Source organism: Ambystoma mexicanum, chromosome 6p, assembly GCF_040938575.1.
Source record: "Ambystoma mexicanum isolate Mex_15411 chromosome 6p, UKY_AmexF1_1, whole genome shotgun sequence".
In the NCBI taxonomy this organism is placed as follows: Eukaryota; Metazoa; Chordata; class Amphibia; order Caudata; family Ambystomatidae; genus Ambystoma; species Ambystoma mexicanum.
In genome coordinates, this window is record NC_090935.1 from 1,520,170,240 (window position 1) to 1,520,186,971 (window position 16,732).

The following is a 16,732-nucleotide window of genomic DNA, read 5'->3' on the forward strand; positions in this document are numbered from 1 at the left end:
TTCTGGTGATAATTACATGTTTATCTGTTTTTATACGATATGTATATCCTTGTTTTATTGCTGTTCAATTGTTGTTATTATTACTTTTTTAATCAGGTTGCGCTTCTAAATTACCATGCTCATTTGGGTTGACTATTGACTTGCAGGGGATTTTTTGCAATGGGTTTCACGCGAATACACGCTGTTTTCAATGGTGTCCACATACACATAGGGTGGGCATATTAAACTGTATGAATATGTAATGTTGTGCTCTGTGGTGGCACACTGCATAATTTACATAAATTATGGTGTCCCGTTTGACACTGTAGTCACTTTTCTAATCTATTTTTCCTCTTTGCTCGGCTGTGCATTAAATAATAGTCTGACCTCGGTTTGACGTCTATGGTCCGACATGCCGGTGCTGACACGTGAGTTTCACATATTTTATGTTTACCTGCAGGTCACGTGACCTCAATCACATTCATAATATCACTGTGGAGAGTAAATCGAAACTTGCATGAACAAAGTGACCCTGACCAGATGGTAATTGGGCTATCTGAGACTAAACAGCGAGTATGCGAATTAAGCACCAATTATCATTAAATTGATTTGGGCCCCCTGTTGCCCATTTTCTATCAATTCAATTTCAACTTCTATTGTGATTCCCAAAGAGCACCCGTTCCCACGTGGTGTATATCGATGAAGGTGTATGTTTGCATACCATAGCCCAAGGTTACTGCCTCCCCTTCATTCTGAGACCTCAGAACTATCCACCGGGGAGCCATTCTTTAAAGATTCCAGATCTGTTCCTTGTACAGGAAGTGTTGACCCTGCTAGAGAAAGGTGCTATCGATCCGGTACCTGTAGCGGAGAGGAACAAAGGATGGTATTCTCAGTGCCTTAAGTGGCACTACAAATCGAGCCGGGGCCCATCGAGGGGGCGTGGCCTAACAGCGCGGGCCTCGATGGCCCATTAGGCCATTCCCCCTTGACGAGCCCCGGCTCAATGGGCTACTGGCACCCCTGCCAGGCAGCCTTTTGTAGAGATTAGCACCCTCTCCCCTTTGGGGAAGAGGGTGCTGATCTCTGCATTTATTTTCTATAGGCTTGCCTGGCAGGGGACAGCGCCTGCCTATTCAGCCTTAATGGTGATGCTGCCCCTCGCCAGCTGGGGAGGGGCAGCGTCACCATTAAGGCTGGAAGGGTGAGGCCACTGGAAGCAGAGGCCTTTTTCCTAAATACTGAAGCTCCCGAATCCGCGGGAGCTCCAGTATTTAGAAAGCAAGGCCTCTGCTTCCAGCGGCCTCATGTTTCTCCATAATGGTGGCGCCGGCCGACGGGAATCTCTTGATTAAAGGGATGCCTCGCAGGTGCGGCGCCACCATTATGGCTGAAAGGCATTTTTTTCTGTAGCCTGAAGCTCTCGCACACGAGCGAGAACTTCAGGCTGTAGAAAAAAATGCCTTTTCGTGTAGTGGCCGGGGCTGTCAGGGGAGATTACTGGGCCCCGGCAGGGCCCCGCCTCAAAACGAAATTTCGGTGCCTGCCGGGGCAGAGCCCCGGCAGGCCCCGGCCCACTTAAAGACCTGGGTATTCTCCATAGTTCCTAATCCCCATGAAGGATGGAGGACTGAGATACTTGAACAAGTTCTTCAGGAAGGACAGGTTCAAGATGGTCACCATTTCTCAGATCCTTCAGGCCCTCCTACTCCAGGATTGGATGGTGTCAGTGGACCTTCAGGATGCTTATTTTCCTGTGCCAATCCATCTCAAGCACAGAAAGTGGTGGTTCTCATTATCAGTTTCGTGTTTTGCCATTCGAGCTTACCTCCGCCCAAGGGTTTTCACCAAACTGATGGCTGTGGTGGCAGCGAGTCTCAGGAGAGGTGGGATTCATGTATACCCCTACCTGGATGATGGGCTGATCAGGGTGCGTTCTCCAAACAAGTCCTGGATCATCTCAACGTCCCTGCCACTCTGTTCACAGACTGGGCTTCTCCCTCAATTACAAGAAGTCCCATATGACACCATCTCAAAAGCTCCAGTTCATCCGGGCTGTACTGGATACATCCTTGGGAAAGAGCTTGACACCGAAGGTGGGGGCTTAAGACATTCTGCAGATGGTCGCCAAGTTTCAGAGTTCCCATCGTCTCCCGGCCTTTAACTTTTTGAGGTTGCACGGCCTCATGGCATCCTGAATTTTTCTGGTGCCAAAGGCTCGCCGCCTGAGAATGAGATCCCTTCAATGGGCTCTCAGGACACAATGGTCTCAATTCTCGGACAACATCTCAGACCTACTTCAGGTTCCAAGCAGGGCCGCACAGGATCCCCTGTGGTGGGCCTACAAGGACAACATTCTGAAGGGAGAACCCTTTTGGCAATAATGGCTGGAGATACTGTAAGGTACTTGGCACATAGCTAAAACGTTGCCAAGAAATGGCAACAAAGTCGAAGACTAAGGGAAACATAGCTTCCCAGTACTGACAGCCTGAAGGACGTGTCAGTTTCCCCATAACAGATGAGCGAAGGCCCAGAAGAGTGCAGGTTAGGTTACGTACACCAAACAAAAGCAAAATGTTTGGCAGGGTTCACAAATGGAGGGGAAATTGCACGTAAGGGAAATCTTTTCTAACACCCTCCACTCTGATGATCTTCCCTCCCGTGTCCACCCCCAGGGTCGGAATCCAGAAGCGATGGCGTTTCCCTGGCCACTTGAACAGAAGATCCCTAGGGAGTAGATGTAGATGTGAGAATACCTTCAGGTTTCTCACACTGTGCACATGCAAGCATTTGCTTTCCTATAACTGAATATTTTTTCATTGGTCCTAGAAGTGGCCAATATGCAAACACCTTGGTGGCGCCCAGCCCAAAGGCACTGGCATCAGTGGTGTGATAATAGTGGGTTTGCGTTGCACAAACTGACAGAGTGGGTGGGGGGGAATCAATATATTTGTCTTTAGTGTGTTGAAAGCCATTTCTCACTTTTCTGACCACTTGTCTGGTGTACTCGAATGGTTCCATTTTTGCAGAGAGCACTTCTACGAACTTTTTGCGACCCTTAAAGGAACCCTGTTGTTCTTTGTACATGAAGCTGCAGGGTCTGGTAAGGGCATCTACTAGAGATATTTTAGTGTGGATTCCAGGTACTCAACTTCCAATTGCTCGAATTCTAATGAGACTCTTCTGGCTGTAGACCAGAATGCCACATTCCCCACGTCCTGAAGCAAGTTGGTAGTAATTCTCTGGAATATGGCTGCAGAAGGAGAAAGAACGAAAGGCATCCCTTGCTTGGGAACGTGACTTTTCACAAACTGAAAGCTGTATAATCTTTTGACTGCAGGTGTAGACGGACTTGGTGATAAGCATTTTTCAAATCCAGTTTCGAAAAATACTTTGGGACAAGTCGCAGGAGTTTGGTTACTACTATTAGGATGTGTATTAAGCATGTACCTAGCTTCGGGATCCATTTGAGAGCTTTGCAAATCATAGGGGAAGTACACAGTGAGGAAAGCAGACTTTTAAGGGAGGGGTCCAACATGAACCCTTGCTCTTCTCTGCACACCTCAATGTTTTCTGTTGTCATAAATGATTTAACCACCTCTATTAATTTTCCAATTGTATTCGTTTTCTCATGAGAGATTTCTATGTATAACTATCTTATGTACCCATGATATATAACAACGTGAATGTGTATTGATCACTATACAGTGGGCCTCATTATGACCCAGGCGGTAACGATGGCGCTATTTGCGCCATGGTTGCCTCCAAAACCTTACGGATTCCGCAATGGTGAATGGAGCAATTACCGCCCCATTCCAAGGTTGGCGGGGCGGTAATTCCCCATTCACCCTGGCCCTTCCCCATTCCCATTTGAGCCCCCATAGGGCTCAAATGGGAATGGGGAAGGCGCTAATAACGGTACCGCTAATTGCGGTACCGTTATTAGCTCTGCAGTCCCTTTGCGTGTCCTGTCCTTAACGCCTGGTAAAACCAGGCGTTAAGGGACCTCGTAGTAGGTCGGTAAGGGATTACCGGTACCGGTGCCCTTACCGGTAATCCCTTACCGCCCGGGTCGTAATGAGGCCCAGTGTTTTGTTTTGCTTTCTTTGATTGTGGTTGTATGTTTAGATGGTAAAAAATAAAAATAACTGATTCGCTGAAAAATGTGTTTCATTTTGTTTACTTCTTTTAGGATTTCTAAATTATTATGATGCTTGTTCAGAAGGTTTAAAAGAAGCAAGTTTGCTATTGAAATTTGGCGGTCCAGGTGACTCTTGCCGGCCATTTCCAAAATCACCAATCTGTTGGAATCTTCTGAATCACTGCTACAACGGAACAAATTATTTCTCTGGAGAGACTGGTGTGCGGTTGGACTACATAGCTCTACATAAAAAGGTTAGTTTGTTTTGGTTTGCTAATCCTTGAAAATATTCACCATTTGCTGACATAGCAGTCATGAACACAATTAAAAGAAAAGTTCAAATTACTTTTCAAAACAACTGATACGTTTCACAAAGATGCAGATGTCCGTCAAGGGTGTGTATTTGGCCCCTTTGCTTTTCCTTCTATTTATCAATTATCTGGCACACCACATATGAGTATAAGAACGAGTGATGAAACCATACTTTGCTGATTTTGGGCCTCATTATGAGATTGCCGGTACCAGCGGCATACCGGCAATCTCAGTTTACTGTTTCTGCTGCCCGATCCCCAGATTACGGGCGGAATGGTAAATTTCCATTCCCATGGAGTCCCTTACATGGCGATGGGAACCACTGAAACACCGGCACCATTGCTAACAGTGCCGGTGCTTCAGTGAATTCTCTGCAGTAGGGGACTGAATTACTGGCAGGTCAGGCCTGCCAGTAGTTCACTGCACCTACCGGCAGACTCGGAGTAACCCGGTCCGGAACAAATGCCAGAGCCGGTAGTACTGGCCGTTTTACTGGCATTTTTTCTAGACCGGGTTACTTGTAATGAGGTCCAATTTATTTGGCACATAGGCAGGGTTTCAGCAGAGAGAACTATATTGATGAAATCGAGCCCTCGTAGTCTCAAGTACTCTATATGAAATTTCAATTTGGCATCTTGCACTTAACTCCCACCCTAAAAGAATGGAAGATGGTGGGCTCAGATCTCTGACCCACGTGTGAGCTGACTAAGGAAATGCTTTACCATTTCTGCTTTCTTGTCCAGGGTATAAACACTACAGAATATTATACCTCAAGCCCCTTTTAATGAAAATGAAAGTTCAATCAGTCAACGATGTTATATGGCTATGCAGATCAACTGATAATGATGTAATCACTACCATGATTAGTAAGTACTTACACGGATAATGGCTAAAAAGGAAAGTCATGACCAAATAGCTGCATCATTGCATATGTCCTACCCCCTGCACCAGTGTCCTCACTCCTATGTCATCAACTGCCCATACCCAGTTCCTGTTTTTCCATCTACTGGGCGTGTCGGAATTCGCTGCGCTCCGTGACGCCCCCTTTTTCTGGCGGCGTTAGATGTATATCCCATTTTTCATGCAATTATTTTATTGTTTCTTTTTTATACAACGCGATGCCTCTGGTTTCTTTTTTCTTTTTTATACAACGTGGTGCCTCCCTCTGATGTATGCAGTTTACTATGGGATTCAAGCAATGCATCTGTTGTAGGAAGCAATTCTAGGAGCCCTATCCACAACATGCCTGCGTCCGATGCCTCGGTATCCATCACGCAGTGAGTTCATGTCTCTCCTGCTGTAGAATTCACTGAGGTCTCTGTGTAGTCGTCTTCTCTCCATGTCACAGCTGGGACCTGTATCAAAGGTGACTGAAGACTTTGTAAGGACCAGGAGGGATGCCGACATCGGTTAGAGGGGGGACCATACCTGCAGGTGGGGCATGTGTTTTGGCAACGGCCCTCAGTACCCATGTGAAGACCTCCTCTCCAGTTCCAGGGTCTTCACAGGACTATTTAGGGGGGAAATCTGTTCAGCATCCAACTCTGCTCCACAATTGGTGTTCACCAATATACAGGTGCCCAGACCTTTTGTGTTCAATATAATATACAGTCCTGCTCAGCAACCATCCAGTATTGGCTCTTCAACATCTCCTTTAACACTAGCCAGGCATGGCTAACGATATTACCAACAAAGTCCTTGAGACTGTTATCAAACGTTTCTGGACGTTTTAGCCCAACACATTAACGATAAAATGGGTTCTTCTGAGCCTCCTCAGGGAGCAGATACTAAAGAGCCAGCTCCTTTACCAACACCAGTTTCAATTGAAGGAGAGGGCACTTCTCCTCCTAACAAGAAACAAAAGGTGTCAAGGACACAGACACAGACTCCTACAAAGATTTTTCATGACATTGTGGCAATTAGAAATGACACCAAAAGACAAACCAGACATCCAGAGTCTTTGGAAAATGTCCTTCTCAACAGACTAAATGCCCTCTCCCTATGGAACTGTCTGTTATGGAGCAGGCCGTGACTCATTGGGATAAGCCCCACATTGTTTTATTTATTAATTTTATTTATTTCTATAGCGCTGCAGCCCACAGGCATCATAGCACTTTCCATACAGACAAGGGATGTGGTGATGAGACAATACAGGTATATAGATAATGAGTGTGAGGTGATCATTTTAAAGTAAGGATATTTGAATAAGAAAGTTATTAGTTTCTTTTTTAAAGCTTTGCAGGTTTATTTCAGTTCTCAGGGGCTCAGGTAAGGTGTTCCATTTAGCAATGGCTATGGTAGGGAAGGCTCTACCTAAGCCATTTGTTTTTGTTTGATACCTTGGCCTGTAGTAGTCCTTTGTTCAGGGATCTAAGATTTTGTGTTGGTTCATATTTCTTGAGTTGTTTTTGGAGGCAAATTGGGCCTTTTCCATTTGTGGAGTCGTGAACTAGCATCATAGACTTAAAAATGATTCTTTCATCTATGGCTAACCAGGGCAGGTCTCTTCTTTCTCCTGTAATGTGGTCCCTTTTAGTTTTGTTAGTGATGGCTCTAACCGCATTGTTCTATATCACCTGGCACTGATTTATGCATTTTTTGCTAGCTCCCAGCATAGGTGCGTTTTCATAGTCTAATCTTGAGAGGATCGTGCCTCTGGCTATGGTTGTGCTGTTTTGCTTTTTCAAAAGCGGTCTAATTTTCCTCAGAGGTTTTTGGTAATATTGGCAGTTTCTTTTTAAGTATGCTACCTGGACTTCGGCTCCGAAGCTGCATGTAAATTCCTAATGTTTTCACCTTTTCAGCCACCGCGATTGGTTTTTCCTTGATGTTAAAGGTGGCATAGTCTGAGCTCAGTTTATTTCTGGCTAATGGTGAGCCAAAAATCATGAGCTCAGTTTTGGTGCCATTTAGGCACATCCAATTTACCTTCATCCAGGCTTCAATGGTATTATATATGAATGTTAATGTATTACTGACTTGGTTGTAGTCGCCACTCAGCTCGAACACCAGCTGTGTGTTGTCAGCAAAATTAGTGAAGAATATTCCAAGTTGTTTGTAATGTACATAGGCACCATAGGTACAAATTAAACAACAGTGGGGAGAAACTAGCTCCTTGAGGAACGCCACAATCCACTGGTTTAGTTGTTGATGCCTGATTTCCCCATATTATTTTGGATTGTCTGTGGAACCATGTTATCCAGTCAATAGCACTGTGGGAGAGGTCCAATAAAAAAAGTAGGCCTGCTTTTCCTTTGTCCAGGAGTCCTAGCATTTCTGTTTGTAGGTCTAACAGAGTGGATTCAGTGCTGTGCGCTTTTCTGAATCCTGACTGCTGTGGATGGAGGAGATTGTTACTGTCTACATATTCTTGGAGTTGTTCTGTAGCGATTTGTCCAATATTTTCAGCAAGAAATTACAGTTTGTAATGGGACGAAAATTGGATGGGTCTTGTTGATTTAATTCTGGTTTCTTTGGCAGGGGTGTAACAGTAACTGTTTTTATTGTTGTCGGTACAATATGGTCTCTGAAAGAGGCATTTACCATTCGTGTGAGAAATGGGATGAATATTTCTGGATTATCAAGGATCAGTTAGGATGGGAGTATGTTTTCTGTACATGATGTGCAGTTTATTTTAGAGAGTTTTCCTCATGTTATCGTTGGTAAGTGGTGTAAACTGAAATTTAGGATTTTGTATCATTTGGGTTTCTTTGTTAGGGTAGTTAGATTGAGGTGTGCTATTTGTCTTACACTTTGTTATAGACTCTCTAGCTTTGAGAATTTTGTTGTGAAAGGCTATTTGTACATTTTCGCAGTCAGTTTTAGTGGGTTGAAATGGAGGTGAGAGAGCTTTCGGTTTCTCTATAGATTTTAAAATTTGGAAAAGTTTACCTGTGGAGTTTCTTGCCGAGTTTATTTGTTCGTTGTAGTGGTTTTGTTTAAGTATGATCAATTTTTTCTTGTATTCGGTGTCTGCATTTTTCCAGTTGGTTTTGTTTGCTTCAGTAGGATATTTTAACCATTTCCTTTCCAGTTTTCTTTTTCTTGTTTAAGTGCAATGGATTCTTCATTGAGCCATTTTTGGTGATTGACATTTGGCCTTACTTGCTTGTCTTTTTCAGGAGCGTGTGTATCTAAGAGTCCCTGAAAATGGTTATTATAAGCTTGTATGATCTTGTCACAAGAGTCAATGTCTGTCGTGGTACCCATGATGTGCTCTATTCCTTGAGTAAGTATAGCAGTAGTCATTTTCTTGAGGTTTCTCCCTTTTGTTTTATTAGGGATGTTTAATGGTTTCTCGATTTTATGCTTTGGTGTAAGTGTGACCTTGATTTTATGGTGGTCGGACCAAATACATGGGTGAGTTTCTGGAGCTGTAGTCTCAATGTTGTGACTAACTATCCAGTCAAGTTGATTTCCTGAGATGGAGGTAGCTTCATTGTTTGATAAAGTAAGAGCAGTTTAGTAGGTCTTCTTCTAGTTGTATGGCTCCTGGGTATTTAATATTGCCTCGCCATTTGTTTAAGTCACCAAGAAGTATGGTTCCTGTGTTTGGAGATTTAAGATTGTTTAACAGCAGTGTAATTTCTTCATTGAAGTCCGAGACTAACGAAGGTGGTCTATAAATGATGATAATATTTAAGCAGCTGTTTTGGGGAGGGGTGTCAATTTGAGGTGCAGGATTTTTCAACCAGTACATTGTATTGGTGCTGGGAAGAACTTAAGACTTTGTTTGGCAATTATTGCCACTCCTCCGCCTTTTCCTATTTCTCTGTTAATAAAGTAGATGGTATAATCTGTTGGTACGGCTACATCAATGGTAGGGCCTGTTGGTTCTTGTAGCCATGTTTCTGTGAGGCATAAGATGTCAAGTTCTTCGTCCAAGATGTAGTCATGTATTTCTTGGGCATGCTTGTTTAGTGATCTCGTGTTTAGTAGTCCAATTTTATATTGTGGTAGTTGCAGTTTTGTGACTGTTTTTGTTTTTATGGGCGTCTTTTTTGTATGTATTTGTTATTGTTTGTATGGTCAGTGGGTTTATCAAGAGATGGGTCTTAAGTGGGATTTGAGATATTTCCTTGAGGGGGAGTGCTATGAATGGCATCTCTTGTGTCAAGGTAAGCTTTGACCGTTTGTTGGTTTTTTAAGCATATTGTTTGTGCCAGCAGTTTTCAAATTTTGGGGGTAACCCATACCTGTGGTCTTTCTTCAGTGCGGGGGGAAGATTGGCCAGAGTTTTCTGGCGACACGGCGATGGACACCGTGTACGGCATAGACCGGCTTCGTCGCGGATGCGCCTGAAGTTTCCTTAAGAGCGACGTTTAGGCACTCTGGGAACTGTAGTTCCCAATAGAATGTGCGTGCGTGCAAGCCCAAGAAGGCAAGGTATCACGGCAGAGCGCGAAGGTAAGTAAACAAAGGAGCAAAAGAATGAATGAACACTGGGTACTGGAGTTTAAATCTCCTCCAGCAACCACAGTGACACCAAGAGTCTAGGCAAATTTGAATTAGTTAATAGTTTTGACAAGAGTTTTGACAAGAGTGGTTACATTGATCCTCAGATTTCTAAATCCTTGGACAATAAATACCAAGTACCTAAAGAGGAACCTTTTGTACTCATGGGGAATCTTCCTGTGCAATCTGCTGTGGTTTCAGCTGCTTTGAGTTCTAAGGGAAAAGGTCCTTCACCTTCTCCTTCTACCGTTCTAGATAAGAATTCTAAAGCCTGGGAGACACGGGGGAAAAAAAGATCATATGCCAATGCTTCTCTCCAATGCAGACATGTCAACACAGCCACGGTTTTGTTTCAATATTTTAAATTTGGAAAACCTGTATTGCTTCACAGAACTGCTTCCTCAAGAGGGACGGATGAATTTTCCTTCTGGGTTTCGGAAGGAAGAGGCGGCCATTCAACAACTTCAGGTTCTTCAAAAATGCAAGGCTAAAGTTACTGTGGCTGAATCACTTAGTTTGATCTCAGTGAAACAGCCTTATCAGAATTTCAAATCCTTTAAACTGCATGCTCAGAGAAATAATGGTTCTTCAGTAACCACTAAATCCTATTATTCCTCTGTTTAAAAAGAGGACTTATGGGCCGAAGTCAGGGGTTACCCACTCGAGTACCTCTTCTCAAGAACAAAAGAAGTCTGTTTGACTTCCATTCGGGATGTATGTTCCAACTGCTCCAATCACTATCAAGGAGCATACATCCCTGATAGCAGGAAGGATTTTGAGTGTTCTTCATGAATGGGAAAACATCACTCCGGAGGAATGGGTTTGATATATCGTTCACCACAGATATTCCCTTCCTGCTACACTTCCATCTTCTTGTCGCAAGGGTCCAAAAATCATCTCCAGAACTTTTAAAAGAGATTCAAAAACTTCTCTTTTTGGGAGAAATAGAATTGGTTCCAGAAGAAGAATTGGGGTCAGGGCTTTTACTCTCGTTATTTTATAAATCCAAAAAAGACAGGTAGAATTCATCAAATCTGAACCCGTTTTTGCTGGTGGAGACCTTCCACCTGTTCACTGTGCCTCAGATTCTCAAAGCTCTCCAGCTCAATGACTGGATAGCATCCATAGATCTTCAAGATACTTATTTTCATATTCCCTTCTTCAAGGAGCACCGCCAGTATCTGAGGTTCACCACGGGGAAGTCACATTACCAGTACACTTGCCTCCCTTTTTCACTCATTTCAGCCCCCAGGGTCTTCACCAAAGTCCTGGGGGCTGTTGCAGCTCACCTTCAGTTGCAGGTGATGCATCTATATCCATACCTAGACGATTTGCTTTTAAAAGCACACGCTCCAGAAGAATTGTTACAGAAGATGCTACTGACATGCGACACGCTTTATGATCTAGGTTTTTCAGTAAACATGGCAAAATCAAAACTCATTCCTTCTTAAACGATTCAGATTCTTGGAGTGGGACTGCATACTACTCATGAAAAGGCCTTCCCACCATCAGAAAGGGTGTCAGCAATTCAGCAGGTGATCTTTGTTCAAACCACATCAATTTCTTTCGGCATGGTGGTTCTAAAGATTTTTGCGGCTGATGGCTTCTTTCATCAATCTAGCCCCCTACGCAAGTCTATGAATGAGGACCATTCAGTGGCATCTTGCCAGCAACTGGAACCAGCTGTTGGATTCTCATGATATGAAGATTCCAATCCCGAGTCACATTCTGTCACACACACACACACACCCAGAACATCAGGACACGTCTAGGAATCATCAAACTCACACCGCTCATGTTTGTACCACCCAGCAGCAGCATGATGTACAACTAGCACGCTGTTGAAAGCTCCCGACATCAAAGGGCATTGTTGCATTCCAGCTACTGTATCCATGGCAGTTTCACCTGTGCTCAGATTGGCGGTTGCCGTGGAGATTGAGAGAGGCGCTTACGGCGTGGTTACTGGTTCATGTGACATGGACCCGCTCACGTGACTGAGTGGCTATGGCAATAGAATAAAGGCACGCCGCACACACTACGCTCCGCTACTTGGCTGTGAATCATCCTGCACGTAGCGTTCCTTGTGATTCTGACCCTCGGCTCTAGTGGATCTTTGACCTTGCTTCTTTCACGGATTTAGCCCTGGATTACCCTTGGCTACGATGAACCTCTTCTGTTTGGCTTACACGAACTGCTACGACTTTGGCTATGTTATTACAGACTACCTCGTTCATTCCATTTCGGCTTTGTCGCTCCTCTGTTGCTTTCCACGACATTTGCCTTTTAGGTTCTGCTAACAGAGTACTTCAGACATCACGTTTGTTCCCACCTCTCCATCCGTGGGGACTCTCACAGACATCAGCTCAGGTGGCTACACTCTCCGTGCCTGTTAGGACCGGTTAGCCTAGCAACTGGCCCTTTAATAATTACAACAGTATTCCGCCTGTGGAGGGAAAAGCAAGGATCCGGTTTCACCTCCACCTTAACACTTCTCCTAGGCATTCCACCGGTAGGTGCCCTTTTTTTCCCTCTCCTGCATCTTGTTGTTGGTTTACTGCATTACAATCCAAGTGTTGATACATTAACCCTCCTGTTTCCATTGCAGCTACCTGGGGATCCGGTGCTTGTTGTTCCAACCACCTGTGGCCTCAATAACTGGTCAGCAAGTGCATTATATCTCCCTGACTGGTACTTGGAGACAGAGGTATTCATAGTCTACGCGGAGTCTGTTTCTTGACACATTCAGGGTTCCCTGATATGGTGGAACGATCCAGAGAACATGCTGATCTGATTTCCCATTCAAACCCCTCATCATCAGATGGTGCTTACAACAGGCTCATCAGAGTACAGGTGGGGAGCCCGCTGTCGGGCTCTGTCAGCTCATGGTATTTGGTCAGTCCAAGAAAAGAGAGATCACATAAATGTCTTGGAACTCAGAGTGATTTTTTACACTCTAAAATCCTTTCTTCTGTTCCTTCAGGGAAAGGTGGTCAAAGTACTTACAGACAATACCATTGTGATGCATTATGTCCACAAACGGGGGGGGGGGGGACTTGTTCTCTTCCTCTGTGTGTCCTTGCAGAGAAAGTATGGTATTGGGCCATGGAGAACTACTTTTTCCTGTTGGCATCCAACCTGCAGGGGAAAGGAAAACGTCTTAGCGGACAAGCTGAGCAGGCTACTATCCGCTGCACACGAGCAGGACCTGAAAATGTCAGTAGTGAAGATGATATTCCAAAAATGGGGCCATTGAGTGGTGGACCTCTTTGCCACACAGTACAATGCTCTTTGTCCTCAGTTTGCTTCAAGGAAGGGACTGGTTCATCATTCCCTGAGAGACGCCTTACAATTGGACTGGTCGAACAAAACACTTTATGCGTTCCCTCCATGACCCCTTGATACACAAGACATTACTCAAGTTCAGGTTGTCTCAGAATCTTACAATGATTCTTGTAGCCTTGTTCTGGCCATGTCAGATTTGGTTCCAAGATCTCCTGGAACTAGCAGGGACATCCAAGTTAGATCTACTGATCACAGAGGATCTATTGACTCAACAGAAGGGGGCAGGTGCTTCACCCCTCCCCTCGCTTGCTGAACTTGAAAGCTTGGTTCCTGAGGAACTAACCCATCTACAATTATCAGAACAGAATCTGAAGATTATGCAGCGTCCAGGAAAGCTTCAACAAGAAAGCAACATCGAAGTAAATTGTTGCGTTTCTGCCTTTGGGCTCCAGACTGCAGACTCCACTCTCTAAATGCATCAGTTGTGATAACGTTATGTCTCTCATACTCTATTTAGTATCTACAAGAGTTAAAGTCAATACTTGCAAACATTATTTGCCTGCTATTGGGGCTATTTGAATAGGGATCAAAAATAATTTTCTCTGGCAAATGAAGCTATTCAGAGGCACTTTGAAGGCCTTCTTTGTTTGCATCCACCCTTTTGTGAACCACCACTTCAGTGGGATCTAAATATAGTCCTTTCGGCTCTAATGCACTAGCCTTTTAAGCCAATGGCATCCTTTGAATTGGAGCTTTGGACATGGAAGACAGCCTTTTACAGCCTTTTGTAATAGCCATTCCATTAATCGGCTAGGATGATTGGAGAGCTCCAGGCTCTTTCATCCAAGGAAACGTATTTGATTTTTCCCAAAGATAAGGTAGTCCTTCGTACAGTACCCTCTTTTTTATAATAGGTGGTTACCGATTTCCATCTCAATTAGGAAATCTTCCTTCCGGTTTTTCATCCCAGGCTGCATGCTTCTGCAGCTGAGGAAATCTTGCATAATCTGGATGTATCAAGAACTCTTAAATTTTATTTAGAGAGAACTAAACCATTCAGGAAATCAGACCAATTTTGGATTAGTTATTTTTTTTAAAAAAATATATTTTTTATTGGTTTCACAACAAACTTCAAACAGTGCACCTCAACATGATGCATAAACTACTCAAACCCCAACCCCCGCCCTATCCCCCCTCTCCAAAGTCAACACAGAAAGACCAGCACCGTTCACTGATCCACAATTGTCTCTTCTTCGCCATAGTCCAGGGAGCTATCCGTATCTAGTTCTTTGGGTCACAGGCCCGTCAGGGATGCAATCAAGTGTTGCCACGCCATCAATGATTCTGTTTCCTCTTCCCCACCTCTACATGCTGCTTCCCTCCAAATTACCGTTTCAGCCTTGGCCCACTGCAGGAGGTCCCTCCACCAGGTGTCTATATTGGGTCTCGCCTGGGCTTTCCATCCCATGGCTATCCTCCTTTTAGTTAAAATATAGGCTAGATCTTTGAGTTTGTACACCTGCTTGAGTTTGTGCCGTCTCGGGGAAACCCCCTACCATGCATTCCCACAAGGAGTCTATCACCCATACAATCCCCTTGGATGCCATACGATCCGCAATTTCCTACCAGTATCGCCCGAGTTCGGGGCAGGCCCAGAAGATGTGTACCATCCCAGCATTTTCTTCCCCATATTTCGGGCATCGCTGTGGGGCTGCATTTACAAACTTAGTGATTCTCCTGGGGGTCGTATATGCTCTGTGGGTTATGTACAATTGTATCTGTTGTAATCAGGCTTTTCTCAACACTTTTTTGTGATTCCCCGCTTTCCTCTTCTCAGTCCCGTCTAGTCGGAACTGCCTCCTTACCCACTTTGGACAGCAGTATTTCGTAGATTCTGGAGACCTTGTGTCCCCGTCTGATACCAATTGGAACATTTCTATAGCTCCATCTGGCTGTTGGGTCAGTTCTTCTTCTGACCATATCTTCTTTAGCATAGCTATTACCCCTGCATACGTGATGTATTGCCCCTTATGTAGGCATGTGCCTTCGCACAAGCTATCAAACTCTATTCTACCCTCTCATTGCCACACATCTCCTACTGTTGTCACCGCCACCGGCACCCTTATAGCCCGTCTAAGTTGGTCATCTGTCCCCTTTAATGTCACCAGGGGGATCTGCGGGGAGCATGGCGTCCAGTTTCCCAGCGTGACACATGTCCTATGCCAGATCTTCCTGCCCAGAGTTAGCAGCGCCACTCTCTTACTCTCCGGGGGTTCTGTTACCCACATCCACCCGTTTAGGAAATATGGTGCACATTCCGCCCTTAGCAGCCTGGACTCCGAAGTGGTATCGTCGGAGAGCCATCTAGCCACGTATTTCAATTGCCCCGCTAGGTAATACAACTCAAAGTTGGGTAGTTTGATACCTGCCCGATCATGTGGGTTTTGTCATTTCCATAGGGCTACTCGGTTTCTAGAATTATGCCAAATGAACCCTCTGCACATGCCGTGGAGTTTGTTAAAAAAACGTTTAGGTATCTGGTATGGGACGTTCGCAAAGTTGTGCAACAGCCTGGGTAATACTATCATTTTGAGCAAAGCCGTTCTCCCCATCATGGTTAGGGGCAGCTTCGTCCAAAATGTCATACTGCGTTGTATCCCTACAATTGCCCGCTACTTATTATTGTAATGTTCATCTCCTACATTGTGATACACATTTATCCCCAGGTATCTGAAGGTATCTACCGCCCGTTCGATCTCTAACTCGGGCAACCTATCGAGGGGTATTCCTTTATATCTCCCTAGCGGGAATATCATGGACTTCTGTGGATTTACCGTTATGCCCGATATCAGTGCGTAACGGTCTAATACTTCTAGTATATATTGTAGATTTTCTTCAGGGTAACTTAGGTACAGCAACATGTCATCAGCATACAATGATATCAGGTGCTGTCCGCTTTTCGTTTTGATGCCCATCTCCCCTTTTGGTATCTGAGATATGCAGCCAGGGGCTCCAGTGCTAATATGAACAGCACCGGGGACCAAGGGCAGCCCTGTCTAGTTCCTCTGCTTAGTGTCCACCTTTTTGATGTCACCGACCCCGTCCTAACTCTAGCAATCGGTAAACTGTACAATAATTGCACCCATTGAAGATACACCGGTCCCATCCCGAACTTCTTCAGGACCGCCAATAACCAGGCCCATTTAACGGAATCAAAAGCCTTCACTGCATCTAATGAACCTATCGCCTGTTCTTGGGAGCTTCCTGCTGGTCTATTACATGGTGCAATCTCCGAAGGTTATCAGAGATTCTCCGCTGGGGGACATAGCCTGTCTGGTCATGGTGTATTAGAGTACTTATCAATGGTTGTCATCTATTTGCCATCACTGCAGTGAGGATCTTACTATCCTGATTTAACATTGACCACGGTCTGTAGGATCCACAATCAGTGTCTATTTTGCACGGCTTGAGGAGTGGAACGATGACCGCTTCTCTTAGAGTCTCTGGCAGCTTGCCATTTTCAAAGGCCTCTTTCAACATGGCCAAAAATGGTGGTAGCAGGTC

The 16,732-nt window shown here is 44.7% G+C and overlaps 1 protein-coding gene across 1 annotated transcript in view; it reads left to right on the forward strand.

Annotated features, from left to right (window-relative positions):
• IDUA (alpha-L-iduronidase) overlaps positions 1–16,732 on the forward strand; it is a 616,851-nt gene that overhangs the window by 285,111 nt on the left and 315,008 nt on the right. Inside the window, exon 6 of the mRNA XM_069626380.1 lies at positions 4,172–4,374. Coding sequence (XP_069482481.1) covers positions 4,172–4,374 — 203 coding nt within the window. The remainder of the gene's footprint in view (positions 1–4,171; positions 4,375–16,732) is intronic.